Genomic DNA, 25,354 nt, shown 5'->3' with positions numbered 1-25,354 from the left:
TTTATAGTTGAGGTTTTAGGGTCTAGAGTTTAGGGTATTGAATTTAGGGTATATAGTTTAGGATTTAGGGTTTAGAGCTGAGGATTTAGGGTTAGGGTTTAGATTTGGGAATTTATTATTTAGAATTTGAGGTTATAATTTTGAAAAGCATATAAAAATTAAGATATAAGAGTTTTTAACCTTTTACTAAATAAGGTATTTTTGAAAATGTGTATTTACTAGTGGTAAAGATGAATAATGGTATCTTAAAAGTGGTATTTTTGAAAATTCCCCATTTTTGATTTACAAAAAAAATTATTATATTGAAATCATATTTACTTTGCTTTGGTTCGGTTTATATACCGTCGGTTTTCGGTTTTATTCCAAATACCATAAATTTATTTTATCTCGTAAAATATTTTACGAATTTTACTTTATATAACTAGATTCGGTTTTTATATAACATGAAGATATTTCAGATTTTAAATAACTTATTTTTTGTTTTACTATTTAAAATAATTAGTAAACATAGTAAGTTAATAATTATAATAGTTTTTAATAGAATAAAAATTAGTAATCCATCCATGATATAATAACTAAATATTAGCATACATATTTATTAGCAAAAAAGTAAACAAATTATTTTTTATTTAATTTGATAAAAATGAAACATAAATTTTAACTTAAAATAAATATTAAATTACTAAAATCAATATTTTAAATATGAAGACCATATCAATAAAATAAATTATGTATATATTCTTAATTATCTTATAATTACATATAATCATACTACTATATCTTAGTTAATCGATTTATTCGGTTTAATCGGTTTATATACCAAATCATATTCATATATCATGGTTTTTTTTAAAAAATGACATTCATTCAGCATATTCGGTATTAGCAACTCTAAACTATTTTCTATTTTGGTTTGGTTTGATTTTAATTAGTTCGGTTTTACCGGATACTCTCATCCAAACTCCAAACTTTCAAGGATATATGAGCAGTTCCTTTAGTTAAAACTTCTAAGAGTTTCTAAAACAAAAAAAAAATGTTATTATAATAATTTAATTTTGTAAAACCAATTGAAACAATAATATAGTGACATATGTCACTTAATGTTTAGAACCGAACCTTAAATCTCCAAATTAAGAACCTTTCTTTACTCTCACCGATATTAATTATTTTTTCATTTTTCTTAAATACTAAGAACTTATTTAAGAGTTCATCAATGGAGCTGGTCTAAGCATTTCTAATTAAGTTCTTCTAGGGCAACCAACAAGCCTAGAGAATCTAGTTATTTAGGACTTGGTAAAGGTTAAGTAACTATTTTATTTGTCAACCTATAGTCTCCGGCGATTAGATGCAAAAGAAATCATCATTCATCACCAGTACAACCAAAGGTAAAAGTGTAAAGTTTCACAGCGAGGACTAAATTTTCTGCCTAAAATCAACTCGTTAGTGTTTCAAAAAAATCAACTCGTTATGAAAGTTTCCGGCAATTGGAAGTTCCCTGTTAATCTGTTATCAATTCCAGTAACGACGTATTACGTGAAACGTTTCCGAGACTATTATATAGCAACCATATGAAACTTACATGTGTTCTTTTACGGTCGAAACTTCTCTAACTAAACTTATTTTGTGGTTATTATTAGCCTTCTTTTGTAATGGTTTATCTACCTATTGAACTTTTTAATGAAAACTAGATTTTGACCCGCGCTTTAAAAGCGCGGGATTATTTTTTGTTACACAAAAATATTTAATCAAAATTATAGTTTTATACATGCTTCATATGTTTTAATTTTTGTACATAATTATATTTAAATTTTGTATCTAATTTATTTTTATGCTAGTAACTAACATGTAATATAAGATGAAATTATAATATTTTATTTTTAATGAAGTACATTAATTTATAATCATTTATATTTTACAGAATAACATTTCATATAAAAAATTTAATTTATTTTTTATTTTATAACAAATTATATCAATACAATTATATGAGAATAAAAATAGAATTAGCTGTTTATTCAGGCTTATTGCATTTGTTTTAATTTATTTTCTATGATTTAACACTAAAACGAATATATATATATATATATATATATATTACAGAATAATTTTTTCTTTAGTTGACCAAAAAAATTGTTTAATAACTTATAATATCTTAAGAGTGTATATGTTTTCTCAACCTATCTCATACTTAATAAGCTTTGTATATTTGATCAAATAACCCGTAAAAATTACACATAAAATATAAACTATAACCTCATATTTATATAAGTAGATTTACTGTGGTTTTTTTAGAATTAAAGCCGGTTATTTTTCATAGCTTTCAGTCGTATAAAATTCTGAAATTTATAATATTTTGCGGATGCCAATATTAGATTCCAAAATATACCATTTTAGCTATGTCTAAATTTCTAAAATAAATTGCATTTAAAGTTTTTGTTTCCAAAATTTAATATCTAAGTTTTGAAATATTTAAGTCATTTGCATTTTGAACGTGTAAATTTCTACCTACTAAGATTTATAAATGTGTTTTATATATTGTAAATTATTTAGTAAATATTAAGAATACACAAATATATTCTTGTTATGACTGTTAAATTTTTGTTTTTTTTTTAATTTTTTGTTATGTTTCCATAATTTCAGCTTATCAAATAATTCGAATTATCAAGTATATGAAAAAAACCAATAAATTTCAACGTTAACAATTAAAATAGGTTTGTTATTAGGAAATTCAGAATTTTGAACATATTCCGTATTTATATTAAATTATTCTATGTAGTTTTGAAAATCATAAACATCTTATTATATAAAGCTTGGTTCTTCAAAGTTACTAATTAACACGATCGCGACACGTGGCAATTATAATTTTAAGATTGTGACATATGTTAAAATACATATAAGTAAATAAAATCAATCTTATCTTTTTTAAAGATTAAACCAAAAAAATATTTACATATAAAATGATTTAAAAAAGGAAAAGTAAATAAAAAGTAAAAAATAACTATGAAAGAAATAAAAAACAATTGTAAAGAAATATTAAATAATGCTAATTTTCCTTTATTCAAATCCTAATTAAAAGTTCATAACCAAAAAAAATGTCACTTAAAAACGATTTAAAAAAATTATTATTAAACCAAAAATGTAAAAGGCTCATTAATGCCAATTTTCATTTATTCAAATCTTTGTAACGAATATGTTCGCGACACATGGCAAATATAAATTTAAGATTGTGACATGTGTGAATCTAGCTCATAATTAAAAGTTATATACTAAGATAATAACAAAAACAATTTTTGTTAAAAATAATTATAACTATTATCTAATAGTGTTTTTTTTCTTTTTTAAATCCTAAACAAAAAATAATTACAAAATATTATTTGATAGTATTTTTCCTTTTAATATTGTTACATATGTTAAAATATATGATGCTCAAAATTATATATATTAAGATAAAAATGGATTTTAAAAAAGTAATTTGATAGTAATTTTCCCTTAAAATTATTATAATTTGATAGTAATTTTCCATTTTCACAATCCTAAGCAAAAATTTATTTGATAGTAATTTTCCTTTAAAATAATTATAGTTATTGTCTAAAATTAATCTTTAAAAAGGTAATTTTCCTTTTAATAAGTTTCTAAATTTTTTTTAACATTCAAAAAAAATCTTAAAAAAAGTTTAACACGTGGCAATTATAATTTTAAGATTGTGACATGTGTTAAAATACATATAAGTAAATAAAATCAATCTTATTTTTTTAAAGATTAAACCAAAAAAATATTTACATATAAAAATGATTTTAAAAAGGAAAAGTAAATAAAAATTAAAAAATAACTATGAAAGAAATAAAAAACAATTGTAAAGAAATATTAAATAATGCCAATTTTCCTTTATTCAAATCCTAATTAAAAAGGTCATACCAAAAACAAATTGTCACTTAAAAACGATTTAAAAAAATTATTATTAAACCAAAAATGTAAAAGACTCATTAATGCCAATTTTCATTTATTCAAATCTTTGTAACTAATATGTTCGCGACACATGGCAAATATAAATTTAAGATTGCGACATGTGTGAATCTAGCTCATAATTAAAATTTATATACTAAGATAATAACAAAAACAATTTTTGTTAAAAATAATTATAACTATTATCTAATAGTATTTTTTCTTTTTAAAATCCTAAAAAAAATAATTACAAAATATTATTTGATAGTAATTTTCTTTTTAATATTGTTACATATGTTAAAATATATGATGCTCAAAATTATATATCTTATTATATAAAGCTTGGTTCTTCAAAGTTACTAATTAACACTATCGCGATACATGGCAATTATAATTTTAAGATTGTGACATGTGTTAAAATACATATAAGTAAATACAATCAATCTTATCTTTTTTAAAGATTAAACCAAAAAAATTATTTACATATAAAAACGATTTAAAAAAAAGTAAAAGTAAATAAAAAGTGAAAAATAACTATGAAAGAAATAAAAAAACAACTGTAAAGAAATATTAAATAATGCTAATTTTTCTTTATTCAAATCATAATTTAAAAGGTTATAAACAAAAAAAATTGTCACATAAAAACGATTTTAAAAATTTTTATTATTAAACCAAAAATGTAAAAGGCTCATTAATGCCAATTTTCATTTATTCAAATATTTGTAATTAATATGTTTCGCGACACATGGCAAATATAAATTTAAGATTGTGACATGTGTGAATCTAGCTCATAATTAAAAGTTATATACTAAGATAATAACAAAAATAATTTTTGATAAAAATAATTATAACTATTATCTAATAGTATTTTTTTTTCTTTTTTGAATCCTAAACAAAAAATAATTACAAAATATTATTTGATAGTAATTTTCCTTTTAATATTGTTACATATGTTAAAATATATGATGATCAAAATTATATATATACTAAGATAAAAATGGATTTTTAAAAAAGTAATTTGATAGTAATTTTCCTTTAAAATTATTATAATTTGATAGTAATTCTCCATTTTCACAATCCTAAGCAAAAAATTATTTGATAGTAATTTTCCTTTAAAATAATTATAGTTATTGTCTAAAATTAATTTTGAAAAAGGTAATTTTCCATTTAATAAGTTTCTAATTTTTTTTAAGATTTAAAAATAGAAAATATTATATTTTATAAATCTTTCTTATTTAGAATTTTTTAAAAATACAAATATTATCATATAGTCTGTTACAATAGTTTTCTGTTTAGAGTTTAAGAAAATTATATTAATATCAAATAATTACTTCAAGTTACTCCTAAATATATTTATAATTACTATTTTAAAGTTCATATCACTATTGTTTTTACAATTCGTTTTTGTTAATTAAATAATATTTAGTATCAGGTTCATCATCAAATACTCTTTTTAAAAAAAAATTACTATGAAATTAATTTTTCCTCAGTATTTAAAAAAGAAGAAGCACATGTCACAATCTTAAAATATATAATAAAATTGTCATGTGTCACGATCATGTTAATTATAAACTTTTAAGCGATATGTGATAATAATTTTATTTTTCTTAATTAATAAAATAGGTTTTTAATTTTTATTTTTACTTTCTAAAATCCTAACATACATAGATTTTTTTTCCTTTTTAAAAAAAATTCTGATGAAAGAGAATAATAAAATTTTATTCAATATTTATTTTAAGAACTTGATGATAAACATGATACTAAAATCTACTTAATTATAAAACAAATTTATATAATAATATCTTTTAAATATTTTACAAATTATTTTTCAAATCCTTTTTCAAGATTTTTAAAAAGTAATATTTCTAAACAATTACTATTAGAACTTTTTTAAGTTACTTTTTACTATTAAAATTTTTTAATTTACATTTTTCAAAATTCGATTTTAGACAATAATTATAATTATTTTAAAAGAAAATTAGTATCAAATAATCTTTTGTTTAGAAATGTTAAAATGGAAAATTAGGACAATTATAATAATTTTAATATTGTATTTTCAAAAATAATTATAAATATTATTCAATAGTAATTTTCCTTTTTTAAATCTTAAAAATATAATTACAAACGGTTATTTAATATTAATTTTCTTTTTAATATTGTGACATGTGTTAGAATATTTCAATATTAAAATATATAAATACTAAGAAAATAGAAAAAGAATTCGAATAAATAATTTTAAAATTAATTTATCAGTAAAAATGAATTTCTAAAATTATTTAACAGGGAATTTTGAGAAATTTTCCCTTTTTAATAATCCTAAAGAAAAAAGGTTTATCAAATAATTTATTTAATACTAATTTCGTTTTAACACAAATAATATGTACATATTATTATAGATAATAATTTTTGTTTATATAAAACTTGGTTCTTCAAAGATAATAATTAACATGATTTGCGACATGTGTCATAAATTTTTAAGATTGTGATATATGTAAAATATGATACAATTTTCTTTTTTAAGATTTAAAATAGATTAAGAAAAATAAAAATTCTCATTACAAAAATACTCTTAAAGTACTATTTAGATTTAATATGTTTAGAAAAGAAAAATCACAAATTAAAATTTTTAGTATTTTACATATATTGTTAAAAATATTTGATAGTAATTTGAAGTTTTTTATTGCGACATGTTTAAAAAATAAGATACAATTCTCCATTTTTAGGATTTAAAAGAGATTAAGAAAATGAAAATTTTAATTACGAAATAGTCTTTAAAATTTATATTTTAGGATTTAGTATTTTATGAAAAGGAAAATTAAAACATTACCATTTTTAGTATTTTACACTATATATTGTTAAAATATTTGATAATAATTTTCATTTTTTTAAAATTTTAAACAAGAAAATAATTGTAAAACCTATTTTAAAGTAATTATTTCTTTGTTAATTTGTTTTCTAAAAAAATTGTGACATGTGTAAAAAATGATACAATTCTCTTTTGTTTATGATATAAAAGAGATTTAGAAAAGAAAATTTTTATTACAAAATAGTCTTTTATGGTTCTCTTTAGGATTTTATAAAAAATACTATCATATAGTTTTTTACAATTACATATTGTTAAAAAGATTGATAGTAATTTTTTTAGGTCTAAACAAAAAACAATTGTAAAAAGATATTTGAAATTAATTATCTTTTTAAAAAGTTTTTTTATAATTTTGTTTTTAAAGATACTAAAGTAAGATAATTATAAAAGATAAATATTATCTTTTAAGAAAACAAATATTAAACAAAAACGAATTATAAAATCCAACAAGTACAATAAATTATTTAATAAAAATAATGAATAAAACTAACTATTAAATAAATAATATTCCTTTTTCAAAACCTAAACAAAAGAAAATTGGAAAAGTATTCTTATTAATTTCTTATAATTAACTAACTTTCCTTTTTAATATATAATTGTATGTTAAGCAATCATGAAAAAGAAGCTACAAATATTTCACACTATATTTAGGTTTAAGTTTTCATATATTAGTTTTACAAAACAATAGTATTTATGTGAAAAATATTACATGAGTATTTTATTTAAATTTCTTGATACAACTAAATTTTTTTAATTATAAGGTTGTTGTCGTACATGAGTATTTGTGAATATGATGAATATGTTTTTGTACATATAAGAAAAATATATAATTATTAAAACATAAAATAATTTTTTAATTATAAAATAAATCTCACACAATATATGCAAATCATTCATAAAATTATAATAAAATAATTATTATTTTATGTTTTTTATTAAATTAAACATCAAACAAAACCCGTTGCAACGCAACGGGCTCATATCTAGTATTAAATAATAGTCATCTAAAATGGTATATCAAGTATATTCAATATTGTTTAATACATGGACATTTTCATTAATTTAAACTATGTATAAATATAGATCTCTTTGATCATTAATAAGAAAAGTTTTTTTACTGATTTACAACACCGTTCACATACTCACCTTTGCATACACACCATTTTTATGATGTGTATAAACTAAAAATCCATATAGTTTTAAATCATGTATTAGAATTTTAGAATAATGCAAAAATATTCTTCTATGCTTAATGAACCTAAATATATTAAACTAAAGTTTTACTGTGCATGATACATTAATATTTTGACAAAAGTATTTCTTTTTCTTATATGTACAAACACATATTCATCATATTCACATACTCATGTACGACAACAACCTTATAATTAAAAAAATGTAACATTACAAAAAAATTATATTGATTGATCCTAATGAATCATGGGAGGATAGTTTACATTTAAACAGGTAATATAGTTAGAATATTTTCTTAAATAAATTGTTTGTTCTTAGAAAATATCTAATGGCATAATATTGTAATTATCACTGAAAACCAATGGCAAATACCTATTAGGTATTTTACTTTAATAGTATAGATGAACAATGCGACAAAAAAAAAGAGAATGACCAAAACAACATTTATTTAAAGGAATTAAACTTAACTCACCTACTCGTTAATAAGTAACAATATTTTAAAATATATAAATGTATATATTTATATATAAATAAAAACTGATTTACAATAAAACTCTATAGATTAATAATATTGGAAATATAATATTTATTAATTTATAGAGTTACTAATTTACAAAAAGTTTTCCTTTTAGATTTTTTCACATTTAAATATATATTTTTCTAAAATAAAAAATATTTGATATTTTGTGTATATACATTAATTTAATGTTTTAAATTAGATATTTATACTGTTTAAAATATATTATTTAGTGTATATAAAATATGTTTCATAGAGTTTAAATGTGGTTTATTAATATTTTTACTATATCTCATCAACATATATTAAATTATAAGAAAATATAAAAATAATATTATTGTGAATATAAGATAAAAATATAATGGTTTGTTTTACATATATAAAATGTATTTTACATATAAATTATTAGTTATTAATTTTAATGAATCCATATATTTACATAATATTTTTTTAAAAAAATATTATTTTATTATTTTATCAATTTATATTATATTAAACAAATCCAATTTAAAACTGAAAAAGTTTATCAATCTATCGAGTATTAATTTATAATAACCACATTTTAAACTACAAGTTCATGACGATCATTTTATAGACTCATCGCATTTTCTTTTCTTTTTTGTCATGAGTCATCACATTTTCATGATTTACAATAAATGATAAGTTACTTCTTTTTTATTTTGCAAAATGTAATATAATTGTATCCACTCTATCAAAAAAAAAAGTAATATTGTATCCAATAGTATTGAATAATGATAACTTACTATTAAAAATATTAAATAATCGAAGCTCAATAGTAACATAAGATTTGGGAGCATCGTCATCCCGACCAATTCAAACTGGAAAGTGGAAACCGTTGACAAGTTGTATAGTATATGTTATATAATACAATCTTTTTGGAACCGTTGACAAATACAATAGTATACGTATAATACAATCTCTTTCCCTTTTTGAACTTTATAATACAGCCTTTTTCCGACAAAAGATTATACTTATACAATTTATTATACAATTAACTTGCCACTAGATTTATAAGATTTTGTTAACTCATTAAAACAGTTGTTGGCATATAATTATCTTATATACATTTGAAACAAGCTAAATTGCTTTCTTTTCTATGAACTTTTTTGTATTGTTGTATTTCTGTTTTTTTCTCTATTGATGTGCAAAAGTATGTTTGCTGGTGATGTTGATGTTATACCTAAATATTATTAACATAGTATTTTGCTTAGATATTATTTCCAATTTAGCAACATATTTTTCGTAGAATAATTAATTTTTATTGCTCAGAATAAACATATCACAAAAATAAATTGTGAGCGATTATTTAAATTTAAAAAAGTAATATACATATATATTTCACATTTGACTTTACTGTTAGAGTATTTAATCAATCAATTGCTAGCTGCAAAAAAAAAAATCTTTGTTTGCAAGTAACTTGGTGACCAAAGACGTTACCTAATATCTACCCTAGGTAACCCAACAAAAATTATAAATAATACAGAGATAGTTGTGATTGTTTAAGAATTGCACATCTCAAAATAATCTTATTTGCAACAAAATGAATGCTGAAAAAGGAGAAGAGGTCGCACCAAGATGCCGTCTCTCTGATCCTGCTCATCCTCACACCCTTTGCCGCCGAGACAATCCTCGTCCTTCCTTATGCTTTAGATGCGGCCCTGTAAATGAGAATGATGAGGACTATGATTGGAATAACATTCATTACTACTGTGAGATCTGCAAGCTCGTGTTCCACGAAGACTGTTACATGTTCCCACAAGGTACGAGACATCCATATCACCCCCACCACCCTATCTACATGACCATTCGCTTTTCGGAAACCAGAATGGAATCATTCAAATACGGCGCGACCGAAATGGCCATTTTCTTAACGGCTCTTGAGACCACGTCCACGCCCATGCTTGACGAGAATGCTGTTTTCGAAACCAACAACGCATGCCATTGGTGCGGAAAAGTGCTTGGTTTGATGTTTTTTCGTTGTCTTGATTGTGATTTTAGTCTAGGTGCTGAGTGCATGAGGGAGGATCCTCCCGTTACGATTTTAAATTCAGGGAGCCATGAACATCCTCTCACTTTATTTCCTAGACCACTCACAGAACCTTGTAGTAGTGTTTGTGTGTTCGGTGGAAACATGGAGGTAGGTTATGCTTGTGATCCATGTAACTACTTAGTCCATCAAAAATGCATCCAGCCACCACAAGTCATACATCAAGACCATCTCGCTGATACTTCATCTCTTCCACCACCTACGTGAAGGCGGTTGTATCTCTATAAAGGATGTATTGGACGTAGAATAATTTGAGCAATTCAAAGAAGTCTGAAGAAGCAAATGATCAATTGTGTGTGTGTTTATGACAGGAAGAATATTGTGGTTATTTTGTCGCAGCTATGTATATTACAGGGCCGGCTTAGACCATGGGGCAAGGGGGCGTGGGCTTTGGGGTCCAAACTTTTTTTTCAAAAATAGTATTAAAATGGAGTCTAGAGTTTTCTAAAAAAATTATATATTAGGGCCCAAAAAATTTAAGTTATCTAAAATATATGTAAAAAAAATAACAAAAATTATTTTGTTCAAGGGCCCATGGATTCCTTGAGCCGGCCCTGTGTATATATACTGAGCATTTGCGTGTGTGTGCGTGCGTGTTCTTGAAGTTTATGGTTGGAAGAATATTGTGGTTACAATTTTATCTCAGCTATGAATATCATTTTGTGTTTGGAGAAAGATGTTCCTGATCATGATGATATATATATCATGTTTCTTTTTTTTTCTTTTTTTGTTCACTTCTATATCATATTTCAAAAAATTTATTTTCGTCAAAGATTTCTTTCTTGGTGTTGTATTCAACATATTTGAAGCAAACTAAAAAAAAATTTGCGAAGTCTGTTGATACAAAGAACAGAGAGAGAAACTTTCTCACTTATCTCTCTAAGAAAGCTTCTCAGCCCTAGATCAGCGCCGAGTTTTGAAATGTAGTTTTTTATTTGTTTTTGATTAATCAAAAATCAGTTATGGAATTATGAAAAAAATATACTATAGGAACAAAAAAATATTTGTTTTGTACTAAAATGATAAAGATGGTGAATTTTCATTTTATTTTGACAAATTTCCATTTTTTATTAGTCTGAAGGTATCCGAACCTATAGGTCCAAACTAATACTATGTACCTTTGTTTTTTTTCTTGAACGTCTGAGTCGATTATTATCGATTAATTATGCTATTACAATGGTGAGAATATTACAAAGACGATTTTACAGCCGACAATTCTACTACCCTGTGAGAATACCCGCCTGACTGCACCACTCTGAGCCGTCCTATGAGATCCATGTTCGATGGTACGCCCTGCACCAAGCTGAAGATCCCCTGTAACATGTTTCTCCATAATCTGCATAATTTGGTATTTTTTAGAGTTTGAACCTCAGACCTCCAAGTGTAGAAACAATGTGTAAAAACAATTGAATCCTTAGTCAAATCACTAGATCAAGGGACTTCCACGAAAATAAAAAGGAGGTTCTACAAAAGTCACTTTCCGCTGCCGGGCTATGTACCTTTGTTAAGTAGTGCATAATGTAGTCCAATTATCAAATGTGTGCAACTTTGTGGAAAAATGAATTTTAGATATTTGTGAATGAAAAAGACTTGAACTGTATTCAAGTTAACAAATAAATTAGATTTTTTTCTGTGACTCATAGATTTAAGATCCAAACATATATTCTTGGTGATTTGACAGCTAAAATTTCCAGTTTAAGGAAATAAAAATATACGGTAATTTGTATAAAAGATTACTTTCTTCAAAAGTCAAATGTCCAGAAATTTATTTCCTAAATATCCATATATTCAGTGCATATTCATTCACCTTTCATTACAACAGTTTTTTTTAATTACTCTAATTCTGTTTTTGTTAATAACAATTCCTTTATTTTTACCGGTCAATTCATGCCTCAATGAGATCAGTAGTGATGTCACGTTGATAAAAGATTAATCAAAACATGATTGTCATCTCTCTCTCTCCAAAACATGTTTGTCATCTCTATCTATCTCTCTAAATTCATAGATTGATAAAACCAAAACTTCAAGAAAACGACTTTTGACTTTCTCAAACGATGAATCCACCCGAAGCAATCTCCATGCTCTTCTTCTCCATCTTCTTCTTCTTAGATCATGTCTCTGCTCAATCTCCTCCTCCTCCTCCTCATCTTATGTACTCAACCAGCGGCCTCTTTCAGCCAAGCTTAGCCATCATCACCGGAGTGTTCTCAATCGTCTTCACACTCACTTTCGTTCTCCTCATCTACGCCAAATGCTTCCACAACGATCTCAGATCAGAGACCTACGAAGACGGAGACATAGGACGACTAGATCGTCTGTGGCAAGGACTCTTCAGCCAATCTTCTCATCGATTATCAGGTCTCCACAAAGCAGCAATCGAATCTCTTCCCTTTTTCAGATTCTCTGCTTTGAAAGGATCGAAACAAGGGCTCGAGTGTTCTGTTTGTTTGTCTAAATTCGAGGATATTGAGATTCTTAGGCTTCTGCCTAAATGCAAACACGCTTTTCATATAGAGTGTATTGACGAGTGGCTTGAGCAGCACGCTACGTGTCCTTTGTGTAGAAACAGAGTCTGCATCGAAGACGAGCTCTCTGTGTTTGGTGGTAGTAACAATAGTATGAGAATCATGAGTCAGTTATCTGAGACTAGAGAAGAAGAATCGAGCATGGAGGTTTTCATCGAACGTGAAGAAGAAGTTAATGATGGCTCTTCGAGATTCAGCAGCTTCCGGAAGATTCTCAAGTTTGGTAAAAATGAGAACTCGTCCTCGCTTGTGGAACAAGGCAACGAGAAACATATGCACAAGTTCAATCACAGGATTGTTGTTTCAGATGCTGTGTTTAAGAACCGTTGGAGTAATGTGACTCCATCGGATATGACATTTTTGACATCGAATATGTTGAGTTCGACTTCAAGCGACAGATTCTCGTCCATTGATCGAGTGCAGAGAGGTAACTTGCGTGACAAGGAAGATATTGATATGAGGAGAATGGTTAATAACAAAGATTCTACTAGAAGAGTGGTTTCTGAGATCACGGCTGTTCCTAGACTCAGCGTTGTTACAACAGCGGCTAGAGAAAACGCTTTAGGAGGAAGAGACAGCGGTATGGCCGCCGCTTCCACGTCGAGGAGTGATGTGATTGCTACTATTGAGGAAAGAAGACGAAGGTTGTGGTTGCCGATTGCTAGAAAAACGGCTCAGTGGTTTGTTAACAGAGAGAAAAGGAATGAACTAAAAACGACAGGACAAGATCTTAACGTTTAGTTTAGTTTTATTTCTTAAAGGTGATTGACAATTTGAAGTTATTTTTACAGAGATAGTCCAGTGTGCTGAATAAGATTGTGGTGTCTATGTCTTTGTGTACATACATTGTGGATTTTGATCATGAACAAAGTTTTGGCCAATGGTGTCTGGTGATATACATTTATTAAATTGAACTTATTGGATTTTTGAGTAATATACATATATATTACAGCAAACATCAGGCAAAACTCAGTGATACACAATTACACATTTGTCTGATCATATCTTTGCGTAGATAACTACTAACTAAGAGCATATCTAATGTATTATTCAAAATTTTACTCAAAAATGATGTAACTCCAGAATGGAGTAAGATTTTACTCTAATGTATTATTCCATTTTTTACTCTAAAAATAGTTAATAATTGTTAGTAACATCTAATGCTTATAAAAGTTTACCAATTAACCCCAACTATTTTATGTTTGCAAAATGCCTTAAAATATCATTTATTTAAATTAAATATTTATTATTAAAAGCTAGAAGAAATCATAAAAATAGAGTTGGTATAATAATAAGCATTAGAATATTCTTCCCACAAATGATCAACTAATGCATTTCGTAATGAAAAAATGAGCTTCTTTATCTTTGATATTCCTAAATCGAATAAGAAAATTTTGAAGTCGGACATTTAAATCACTTATTTTTTGTTGTTTAATTATGTTATGCATTTTATGCATATTATTAAATGCATTTTATGCATTTTATTTTATATTATTTATGTTGTTTAATTATGTTCTTATTTTTCATGTTATTTTATCATTTTAAAATATTATTTAAGTAAGAAATAAGAATATTAAAGATTTAAAGGACCATTTTATAAATAAAAAAGGTTCAATTCCAAAATGAAGTAATGTGTAAGATTACTTCATAAATGGAATAATCCTAGGTATTACTCTATTTTGGAGTTATGGAGTGGGATTGGAGATGATTTTATTCCAAAATGATGTTTGGAGTAGAAAATGAAGTAGGGTTGGAGATGCCCTAAACATACCTGTCGGAATTATTTTTTAGGATTTCCGAGTAAATATTATAAGAAAGTAGTATACGTCTTTTTAAATACTCCAATTTAAAAAAAGTGTGAAGACTACTACTACTATTGTTAGAAAACATGTCAGCCACTAAGTTTCTATAAGTTTAGTTCTTAATTAGCAGATGCTTTGCCGTGGGATCTAATCAATATATATATTATTTTTCTTAATAGAATTATATCGTTCTCCTCTGTGTATTGTTATCCACGCTAGAATAAAGTATTGGATCGAAAATAAAAATGGAGTATTTCAAATGTTGGCACGTAGATTACTTGAAAGTTATATGGTTCTGCAATGCATGTTCAATCATCTAGACTGCGACTCCAGCACAAAACAAAGAACTAGGTAAAATCAGAGCTTATGGGAAATAAAAAGAAGTCGAGCAATACAATAGTGGAGGTGATGGTGATTGATCTTGAGCCATTTTCTAAACTATACGCCTATCTACACGACACGATCAAAATATAATTACTTTCTCATGAAACAAGGTGTTTAACTATCATCAAATGTACATAGGTTAGGTATAAATAAAGAAGTATGATTTATTAGATAAGATAATAAGATTATTTTTTAGGGACATGTACTACACCAGTTATTCTATTTATCTTAGTCTGATTTTCCAGAATATTTCAAATTTAAATAATAAAATAGTCGTTCGAATAAAAAACAATCATCGAGATATATTACTTACTGTTATTGTTAATTGAAAAATGTACAAAAATTTACATTTACATGAAAATCTTTGTACTGATGAGACAAATTATAAGAGAAACAAGGACAAAAATGGAAAAGATTGATATTATTTTCAGTTGAAAATAAATTTAATATTTTTCAGATGTTCACTAGAATTTGAAATATTGCAATACTTAAATGATAACAAAACATAGAGCAAATATAAATTGAACAAGCGTAGATGAAATAATATAAGACGAGACAAAACAATATATTTATGGCCTTATGGGCTCATACATTTTTTCATCTCATGGCCCAATAAATAGATCCAACCAGATCCAAAACACACATGTAAACCTTCCCCGTATCGAAAATCCCCAGTCTTACTAAAACCTTGGCACTCGCCTTTCTTCTTCACCGTCAATCATCGTCGCTCGCGCGTGTGACCGGTTAGGTTTCTTCTTCTCTCATCAGTGTTTTGCGTTAATCATGTTTCGACTAGATTGTGAAATTGGATTTGGCAGTTAGAGGTTTCTTTAGTTAACTAGAAAGAAGATATGGCTGCTTCAATCTCAAGAAGAATTGTCCGCACTTTTGGATCCTTCACAGCTCTAGGGCGCAGCACCGGCAGCAGTATTATCTCAGTTTCTTTCTTTCTTTTATGTTAAAAATATGTGAACGTTTGATCTCTAATTGCTTCTCTGTCTCTTTCAAAATAGCGAATGCATCTGGAAATGGCTTAAGCTCTCTTCCTAGTCATCTCAAGGTTTTGTGTTTCCATTTTTTCTGAATATATCATTATTTTAGAGATGTTGATTTTAGTTTTTTTTTTTTTTTGTGCTATCTAAAATCAAATGCAGTGTGGTGGAATAAGTTTGGTTTCCGACCGAAAGCACTCCACTTCTATCTTGACTCCTGATGACAAATTTCCTTATGATTTACTTGCCAAGAAGACAGTCATTACACCAGATCGAACCATAGGTATTATTAAGTTATTAGCATTATTCAAGTAGGTTTTATATATATTATATACATACTTTGGCTACAAACTGGTTACTCTGATTTTCTGGAGGATTATGCATAGATTTTGGATTATCAATTCAATGTTCTGCGCGTGTTAGGTGCTCTCGCCTCAGATCTCTGAACAATGATGTGTTCCTTATTTCTGTTCGTCTCGTTTGTTTGTTCATTATTCTTGACAAGTTTTCACTGTTTGGTATTTGCTGCTTTGCGAAAATAGGACAGCAAATAGGACAATATCAAGACTTGGTCATTCCGGTCACAAATTTTCAGAACGAAGACAAGGGTTTCATGGTTTTAGCTGGTGATGTCTTTGATGTTCCTATCAGGAAAGATATCATTCACCACGTCGTCAGATGGCAGCTTGCCAAACGCCAGCAGGTGTGTAACGCTAGTTGATTGTCTCTCAGTGTCTTAATTAGTCATATATAAAGTAAAAACAATCACCAAGTCTGACGCATTTGGTTGATGTTTCAGGGAACTCATTCGACTAAAACAATAAGCGAGGTTAGCGGAACTGGTAGAAAGCCGTGGAACCAGAAGGGTACAGGTCGAGCTAGACATGGTACACTGCGTGGCCCCCAGGTAAATATCACTTTTAAATGTTAAGCTTTCTTGTCACCGAACTCTTCTTTTCTAATTAACTTCACTGAAACCGCTAGTTCCGAGGTGGTTGTGTGATGCATGGGCCTAAACCAAGAAGCCATGCAATAAAGATGAATAAACAGGTCCGAAGGCTTGGTCTGAAGATAGCACTCTCAGCTCGAGCCGCAGAAGGAAAAGTAAGCTCCTGATTTTCCTTTTAAGTACTTTGTTAATTACTGGTTTGCTTGTATCCGCTGATGACCTGAATGTTTTTGCAAAAACTATGCAGCTCCTGGTGTTTGATGATTTGGCATTGCCAACGCATAAAACAAAGAACATTGTGAACTATTACAATCAAATGGAGGACACGAAGAAAGTCCTCGTTGTGGAAGGTGGGCCTATCGATGAGAAGCTGAAGCTAGCCACCCAGAATCTCCACTACGTCAACATACTTCCATCAATTGTGAGTTACATGATATACCGTCTGTGGTTTACTTGATAAGCTGGTTAGCGAATCTTGAATCTTGTTTATGTAATGCTTTGCAGGGGCTTAACGTTTACAGCATTTTGCTTCACGACACGCTTGTGATGTCCCGTGATGCTGTGGATAAGATCATTGAGCGTATGCACACTCCAATTAACCGTTAAAGAGAGAAAATTTCTTCAAATAGCATTCCCAAACTAGATCACAAGGAAGACAGCTCCAAGACATTCTGCATGTAGTTTTTTTTTTTTTTTTTGCTTAAAAAGCATGTAGTTTCTGTACCTGCAATTTATATCGGTGATATGTACTGTTTATCTCGTCCATGGCTTGGTCGGTTCATTGTTTGTTTGGTTTTGCAGTTTCGAATGCCAAATTTTTTGTTTTCTTTTGGTATACACTATTTCTTCCTTACATCTTGATTAGTACTTGTGCTATTTGGGATCGCGGACAAATATATGATCAATATTCGATCGGGCCATGAGAAGAGATTATGTATCTTCGATCCCTCACGTAAAGTGGTATATGATATTTCCTCCGTCGTTCTTGTTACCAGTCCACGCTTTGTTTTGTTTTAACATGCATTACGTGGGTTTGTCACATCATCATGCATTTTTTTTTCTTTCAAAAACAAACAATCATATTTATGAACATAAAAAAAAAATAGTGAGAAAGGACGATCCACTTGTAACCAGAAGTCTCAAACAGAGGATTAGTACGGTTCATATTTTTAAGATTTTACTTGATGGTAGCTCGTAGGTAAACTTGGTACGTAAACTTGGAATATGGGCCCAAGGGCCTTAATAAAACTGTATGTATAGTTTAGGGGAAAGTTCATCGTCAGATAAATTCCTTCCGCCGCTGGATCTCTGTTACGAGTATGCCTTTTTTTTTTTGTTCCTTTAATTTGCCATTCAATGAATTGAATTCCAGTGATTTTAATTCGTTGGTATCTATTCTGGAGAAGTAACACCTCTGCTAGGACAGCAAAGAGAGTAAATTATGGATTCTATAGATGTTCAATTTTCTTAAATTTTGATGAAAGGATTTGTTCAATTTTAGATTTACCCCGTTTATGTTGTTGCTGCTGTTGGAAGGCTTTGGAAAGGAAATCTATATGGAATCTGTGATGAATTTCAAGAGAGGTGGCGAGGGTGTTCTTGCTGTAGCTTCTACCACTTATTCCTTGAATGAATTGGTCGAGTTCTTGGAATCCCCGACGGTGAACATTCCTGTTGGAGCTCTAGACGTAGGAACGATCACCCCTGTGGAGATCTGGAAGGCCTTTCAAATGAGTGATCGCAAACGGCACTTCTCCACTGTCTTGGCCTTTGATGTAGACGTTACCCCTGAGGCAAGTCAACTCGCTCAACAGTTGCAAGTCAAAGTCATCTGTGGCGGCGGTATTCTTGATACGCTGCACCACCAGTTCAAAGAGCATATCGAAGAGCTGGGAGAGGACTTAAAAATGGAGGATGAAGCAATCTTCCCTGGCATCCTCAGCATCTTAACCAACGCTGTGTTCAGCAAGGAAGACCCTATTATCCTCGGAGTCTTAGTTGTTGAAGGTTTCATTAAGGTAACTGTTGACATTCTGATCTTCTTGGCTTGGTCTCTCTGCTTTGTTCACTCTGTTTCTGTCTTGTGTTTTATCATAAACACAAGGACACTGACTCTCTCTTTACTCTCTCTCACGTTTGTCTTTGTTCATGTAGAGAGAAGAGAGATTATCTTTAATTGTCTACATTTTCTCTTTCTCCAACTCTTTTCTTTTTTAGACTTGGATACTTTTCTTACAACAACACACACATACATTTTATAGTAGACTTACTACAGTTGCACAACTTGGACTGTAGACTTAGACAACTTTCAACAACTCTCACTAACTCTTCTTAGCTAGGCTTTTATTCAATAATTCACTCTTCCTTAGATAGCTTAGCCAACTAATTCTTTTCCTTTTCAACTTGATTCTTTGTGACTAAAGTCACATCTCAACTTCTCGTTAGACTTCTTGTAATTAGTTGGCTTTGCTTCTTCTTCTTTTTCTGTTGCTTGCGCTCCAAGCTTCTTCTTCTTTTCCTTATGTGGCAAGCTTCCTTGCTTCCACTTCTTCTTCTTCACTTGATTCCATCTTCACTTCGTAAGTTTAATCAAAGGTTCAATTCCAACAGTAACTATTATTATTATTATTGTAAATAGATTCATATTTGCAAGCTTCTTCTCGGTTAATTATTTTTGGTTTTCAGGTAGGAGTTCCCATAGCCTATGTGCGAACTGCTGGTTGTCTGGATTTAGGACGTATTGCATGGATTGAGAAATACCAACAACCCGTCGATGTTGCTAGTCTAGGCGAGACCGTTGTTATCAAGGTAGATAGTATTATTTTTTATTTATCACTGAAAATAAATAAATAAATTTGGGCCTTTTGCTACACAGATTGTTGCATCAAACCCGGAAGAACAGAGACAAGCACGTAGCTTTAGAAGCCATTATGACATTAATGACAATATCCTTGTCACTCGTCTTTCTAGGGCATCTATCATTGCCTTCCGAGATAGTGACTTGGTCCACTTTTAACCCTCAAAATCTATCTTATTCAAAAGATATATCATCCTTTTTCAACTATTGTTTTCTTTGTTAATTAACTCAATTTTTTCTTTTCTTTTTGCAGGAAAAACTATCCTGCAGCGAGTTTAAAGCGATGTCTGATATCAAACGCGTTCTCAAATTCAAGTAATATGTGTATGTCTAATGTTGTTTTCGTTTGTCAACAACAACTACTTTCCATTTAAAATCTGAACAAGCTGGCCGCTCCTAGTTATCTCATCTTTTTATATAGTTATGTATTTTATGAAATCCTTCTATTTTACTTGTCGCATCTTTTATATGCTGAAAATAACTGGTTGATTAATAACTTGACTGATCTGTGGAGCTTATCGTATAGCTCAAAGTGTAGTATTGTGGAGCAAATATGAACTGAAGCTTTAAAAACAAGAGGAAATAAATAAATGCCAGTTTTGATCACTCAAATGATGAGGGCATTTTGTTTGTTTCTTCTATTTTTTTCTCTCCATTTGACGGGTTGATCTCGACCTGGTAGACAGCTACCCTTGAGGTGCGACTGACAAACACATCTGCTTCGTCAAAATCTATTCCCAGCAACATCCCTTGTTGTGTTTTGGGGTCAGCAGCAACAATCTGCATGACAAAAAAAAAAACAAAAAGGGAACCAAACAAAGTAAATCAGTAAGCACCAAACTAATCAATCAATCAAAGGGATGATAAAACTTACAAAACCTTACCTTGATAATCACTTTCTCGCCTTCCCTGGCAAACTCGACGGGTCGCTGGTCCTTCTGAATCCATGCAACCCGTCCTATATTGACAAAAGCTCGGTTTGGAATGCATAAGGGAGTCCCTACCTGAAACCAAAACCAAACCAAATCAAAAAGGAAGGAAGGAGAGTTAAATCAAACAACAGCAAGCGAAGCATACCTTAACAAAACCCTCAACAACATAAACTCCCACGACAATTGGGTCTTCCTTGTTGAGCACGCACTTGGGTAAGATGGAGAGGAGACATGGGGAGACTTCTGATACATCACTCTCTGACTCCTTCTTATCCTCTCCCAGCCCCTCCTCGCTAAACCTCCGAAACTGTCGGCACAGGTGTTGGATGGTGTCGCCACAGATGATTTTGACTCTTAAAGTTTGGGCTAGTAGAGACGCCTTCGGAGTCACCTGGACTCGAAACGCCAAGACGGTGGTATGTTTCTTCCTCAGTTGAGTGGCCTTCCTGATATCCCCAGGGGTGACTGGTCCAACGCCAAGACCAATAACAGGAATATTCACCTCCGGTGATGTCAAATGTAGGGCCAACTCGTACAAGTAACCAAAAGTAGAGGCTATAGCATAAACCCCTTCCTCCTCCTCCTCTTCCTGCGGCTTCTTCAGACATCTCATCACATTATTCATTGCAGTGTACAAACCGTACTCCTTCAAAACCCAAACAAAAGACAGAAAAATTAAGACAGTAGCTTTTGAGTTGGGTTTTCAAGATTGAACCAAATTTATTTACCCGAGCACTAATCTCTCCCTCGAAAATTTCTCCTTTTCCCCTCAGATACGAAGCTGTTGCTCGTCGGATCCGACGCTCAGACTCACTTCGAGACATTGCTTTTTTTTTTTTTTGCTAAGCTACGCGATGAGAACACAATCACCAGCACGAAGATCGTCGTGGTGGGGAGGGAGGGGGGGGCGGGGAAGACCTAAATCATCATCGCAATTCGGAATCCTCCTCCTTTTCTTTGCGGCCCAACCATTCTAAATAGTATTAATTCCATGCTGAAAATAAATCTCCAAATTTTTTTTTTTTTTAAATTACAGATGGTGTTTTCCTGGAGTAAAAAAATTATAAATCCATTTTAACAGATAAATATAAATTATATTTAAAAATAAAATTTTATTAATATTATAAATTTCCGTTTTCTTATCAATATTTTAATATAAATTTGATTTAATTAAACATAAAAACTAAGATAAAAATAATTTTGTTTATTTTAAATTATATTTAAGAATATGCATGTATATATTTAAATTTATAATCTTAGATAGATTTTTATATCTATTTATTTTAATTAAATAAATTTGTAAATACTTGCATACTTATCAAAAATTAAAAATAAAAAAAATTATAATATTTGTAGATATATAAGAAACTAATGATTTTATGATTAAATTTTATAATTTTCTGAAAACAAATTGTATACATTTTAAAATTTTAGTAATAAAATTGTATAATTTAAAAATATATAATTAAATGATATTTGAAATTTGTAATGCCATATTTGAATATATTTATTTTTATGATGATTTATGAGTTATATATCATATTCTAAAAAAAATCTAAAATTATAAATCAACATTGAATATAATATATGAGTTATTACCATATTTTAAATGTTTACCAAAAATATAAATTAACATTAAATGTATTGTCCATGTTATATTAAGATATAAACCATGTCATTAATTTTAATAGTTATGTCATTTATTTTTGTAAAAATAATTATTGAGAATACATGTGGTAAAATCAATTCTTAGATAATGTATAAGAGATTATGATGTAGAAAGTCTGGTTTTTTGTAAAAAAGAAGAGTCTGGCTTTTTGTACTCGGTTTCCAAGTTACACCTTGTGTTGTATCTTGAACAAAAACCCTAATCATTAAACAAAGCTGCTTTTAAATATATGCACTCTCATATCTTCTTTATTTTTTTTTACTTAGATAAGTGTTATATGTTTTCATGCTCGTCTTTTATATCATGTGCCTTGATTATTTATTGATTATATATGTACTTATTTCAGTGTTACGTTTTATAAGTTGAATTTAACACAAAACTGGTTTGGTTGTTTTGGTTTTGCATTGGTTTTAATCAAATGATATTAAATTAAATGTGTATTAAATACAGTGGAACTTCTATAAATTAATACTTAATAAATTAATAATTTCTATAAATTAATAAATTTCGCCAGTCCTAATTTGAGCCGGTTCAAAATTTGAAACAAATCTATAAAATAATAAAATAATATATTTTATAAAATTCTATGTTAATGTCTGGTCCTATTAAAATTATAAATTTATAATTGATATGTATACATATTTTATATAAGTAAGAACCTGTAATTATATTATTTGTTATGTATTCCCAATGAAATTATCTTTATATTTTCTTAACACTTAATATATTTGATGAGATTTAGTAATATTATATCTAAAATCATATTTAAGTTTTATGCAATATATATTATATGCACCAAATAATATAATTAAATTAATATAAATGAAAAATTCAAAAATAACTATTAATGTATATACAATAAAATAAAATATTTTTCTTATCTTAAAATAAATATATCTTAAAATAAGAAATCTAAATAAGGAAATTTTATAAATTAATATCTTTATAAATTAATAAAATTTCAAAGTTCTAACATTACTAATTTATAGAGATTTTTCTGTAATTGGATGGAAGAGAACATAGGTAATGTGGAGAAGTTAAAGGGTAAAAATAAAGTGTTGAAGAAACAAAAAACAAACAAACCATGTACAGTAAAAAAAATTATAAACCCAATTAATAATGTGGTGATTTTTGAAGAATGTATTAATTTATAGAATTATTCATTTAAAAGGAATTTTCTTTTTAGATTTATATTTTCAAAAATATTTTTAATGTAGAAAACTTAAAAGAATATTTCATTCATGATATTGTATTTTGGTTAAAGCTCAAAGAGATAAGTTTTAACTATTTTATTAGATTATTGATGTATTTTATGTATGATTTAATTATTGCATATCAGAAAATAGAAAGTTACTTTTATACGTAATTTGATAAAATTAAAGATAAAATTGATCTTGAAAAAGAAACATTTTTTTGTGCATGTTTATATAAAAGTTACCTATATGATAATCATTAATTTATGATTTAATGGAACTATACATTTACCTAAGCGTTTTTAAATTATTTATTCTTATATCTATTATATTCCTTAAATTTTACAAACGATTTCCATTCTTTAAACATTTTCTACAGAAACGCACTACAAAAAAAGAGTGGTTTAACATCATTTAATTTCTATTTTTGCATTACTTATAAATGATGTAAAATAGTTTTACATCACTTAAATAAATGACTCTGAAAGTGGTGATGCAAATAATATACATCATTTTTAAAAAAAAACTGATGTAAAAATACAATATATTTTCATCAATTATCATAAGTGATGTCAAGATATATCAGTTATAAAAACTGATTTTACAGTTAAATCAATTCTTTAAACTAATGTTAATATTAACATCACTTAAAATAACTGATTTGAATATTTATATCATTTAATAATAACTGATGTAAATTTAATATTTCTGAAAGTGATTTTACTAATTATATCGTTTACGGTTATTAAATTTAAAATATTAATATTATTTGTTCTTAATTAATTTTAAACTGATATCAATCGATACATTTATGTCAATAAATAAATCAATTAAAAGAATTTTCATTAAATTTTTCTTTTTCTTCATTTCAGTGAAGATACAATATAGATAAAAAAGTTATAGAAAGCCTCCAAAAACATGGAGATGATAAATTCAGCAAAAGAAAAATGGTAAAAAAGAAGTTAAAATCTTCACATGAGAATTCTTCGGTAAATATTTTTTCTTCTTCTTCACTGTATGCTCTTCTGTTAATGGTGTTCTTAAATTGATAACTGGTCCTGAAAAAAAAAGAGAATATCAGAAGATCTAGTAAGAATCACTGCTAAATAAAAAAAAGTTACTATTTAAATTGTAAATAGAGAAAGAAGAAATACATGTATTATTACAATGGAGTGGTGAGTAGTAGACAGCATGGATTCGAATGTGAGAATCACATAGTTTCAGAACTGTAGTGTCATCATTTGCTTTTGCATATATAGAAGACACGAGGCTGTGAAATTGAGAAAGAACTTTTTTTTAATGGATCATTTAGTTTTTGACTTATAAGAACTAGAGGGATATGAACACAAGAAAAACACATACAAATATAATGGGAGATGAACGAGAATTTGAAAAAAAGAAGATGAAGAAGAAGAAGATGACTTGTTGAGATATATAAAAGAAAAACTTCTTTTTAGCAAAACGGTT

The 25,354-nt window shown here is 28.0% G+C and overlaps 5 protein-coding genes across 6 annotated transcripts; 4 read left to right on the top strand and 1 right to left on the bottom strand.

The window, feature by feature from the left end:
- Positions 1 to 10,077: 10,077 nt before the first annotated feature.
- Positions 10,078 to 10,791, top strand: LOC108808603 (uncharacterized). The gene has a single exon (XM_056987393.1). The coding sequence runs from the start codon at positions 10,078 to 10,080 to the stop codon at positions 10,789 to 10,791; it is 714 nt and encodes a 237-aa protein (XP_056843373.1).
- Positions 10,792 to 12,569: 1,778 nt separating this feature from the next.
- LOC108810542 (putative RING-H2 finger protein ATL12) lies at positions 12,570 to 13,852 on the top strand. Its single transcript, XM_018582649.2, has one exon. It carries the CDS (start codon positions 12,639 to 12,641, stop codon positions 13,848 to 13,850), a length of 1,212 nt encoding a protein of 403 aa, XP_018438151.2. The 5' UTR covers positions 12,570 to 12,638; the 3' UTR covers positions 13,851 to 13,852.
- A 2,279-nt stretch (positions 13,853 to 16,131) lies between these two features.
- Positions 16,132 to 18,071, top strand: LOC108807416 (uncharacterized). The gene is made up of 8 exons (XM_018579702.2): positions 16,132 to 16,222; positions 16,309 to 16,355; positions 16,450 to 16,570; positions 16,842 to 16,990; positions 17,087 to 17,194; positions 17,272 to 17,391; positions 17,484 to 17,657; positions 17,741 to 18,071. The coding sequence occupies exons 1-8, from the start codon at positions 16,147 to 16,149 to the stop codon at positions 17,840 to 17,842; spliced, it is 897 nt and encodes a 298-aa protein (XP_018435204.1). The 5' UTR covers positions 16,132 to 16,146; the 3' UTR covers positions 17,843 to 18,071.
- Positions 18,072 to 18,473: 402 nt separating this feature from the next.
- LOC108807298 (eukaryotic translation initiation factor 5B-like) lies at positions 18,474 to 20,544 on the top strand. Of its 2 annotated transcripts, none has more exons than XM_056988543.1 (5): positions 18,474 to 18,553; positions 18,738 to 19,254; positions 19,922 to 20,044; positions 20,112 to 20,240; positions 20,347 to 20,544. In XM_056988543.1, the coding sequence occupies exons 1-5, from the start codon at positions 18,489 to 18,491 to the stop codon at positions 20,410 to 20,412; spliced, it is 900 nt and encodes a 299-aa protein (XP_056844523.1). In that variant the 5' UTR covers positions 18,474 to 18,488; the 3' UTR covers positions 20,413 to 20,544. The 2 variants fall into 2 exon arrangements, with proteins under 2 accessions (XP_056844523.1, XP_018435069.1); XM_018579567.2 differs by having other exon boundaries at positions 18,481 to 18,553; positions 18,773 to 19,254.
- A 2-nt stretch (positions 20,545 to 20,546) lies between these two features.
- Positions 20,547 to 21,930, bottom strand: LOC108807297 (uncharacterized). Its single transcript, XM_018579566.2, has 4 exons — positions 21,754 to 21,930; positions 21,171 to 21,671; positions 20,978 to 21,097; positions 20,547 to 20,873 (listed from the first exon to the last, which is right to left on the bottom strand). Exons 1-4 carry the CDS (start codon positions 21,847 to 21,849, stop codon positions 20,697 to 20,699), a joined length of 894 nt encoding a protein of 297 aa, XP_018435068.2. The 5' UTR covers positions 21,850 to 21,930; the 3' UTR covers positions 20,547 to 20,696.
- Positions 21,931 to 25,354: the final 3,424 nt, after the last annotated feature.

This window comes from Raphanus sativus, chromosome 6, assembly GCF_000801105.2.
Source record: "Raphanus sativus cultivar WK10039 chromosome 6, ASM80110v3, whole genome shotgun sequence".
Classification (NCBI taxonomy): Eukaryota; Viridiplantae; Streptophyta; class Magnoliopsida; order Brassicales; family Brassicaceae; genus Raphanus; species Raphanus sativus.
This window is presented reverse-complemented; position numbering and strand designations above follow the sequence as displayed.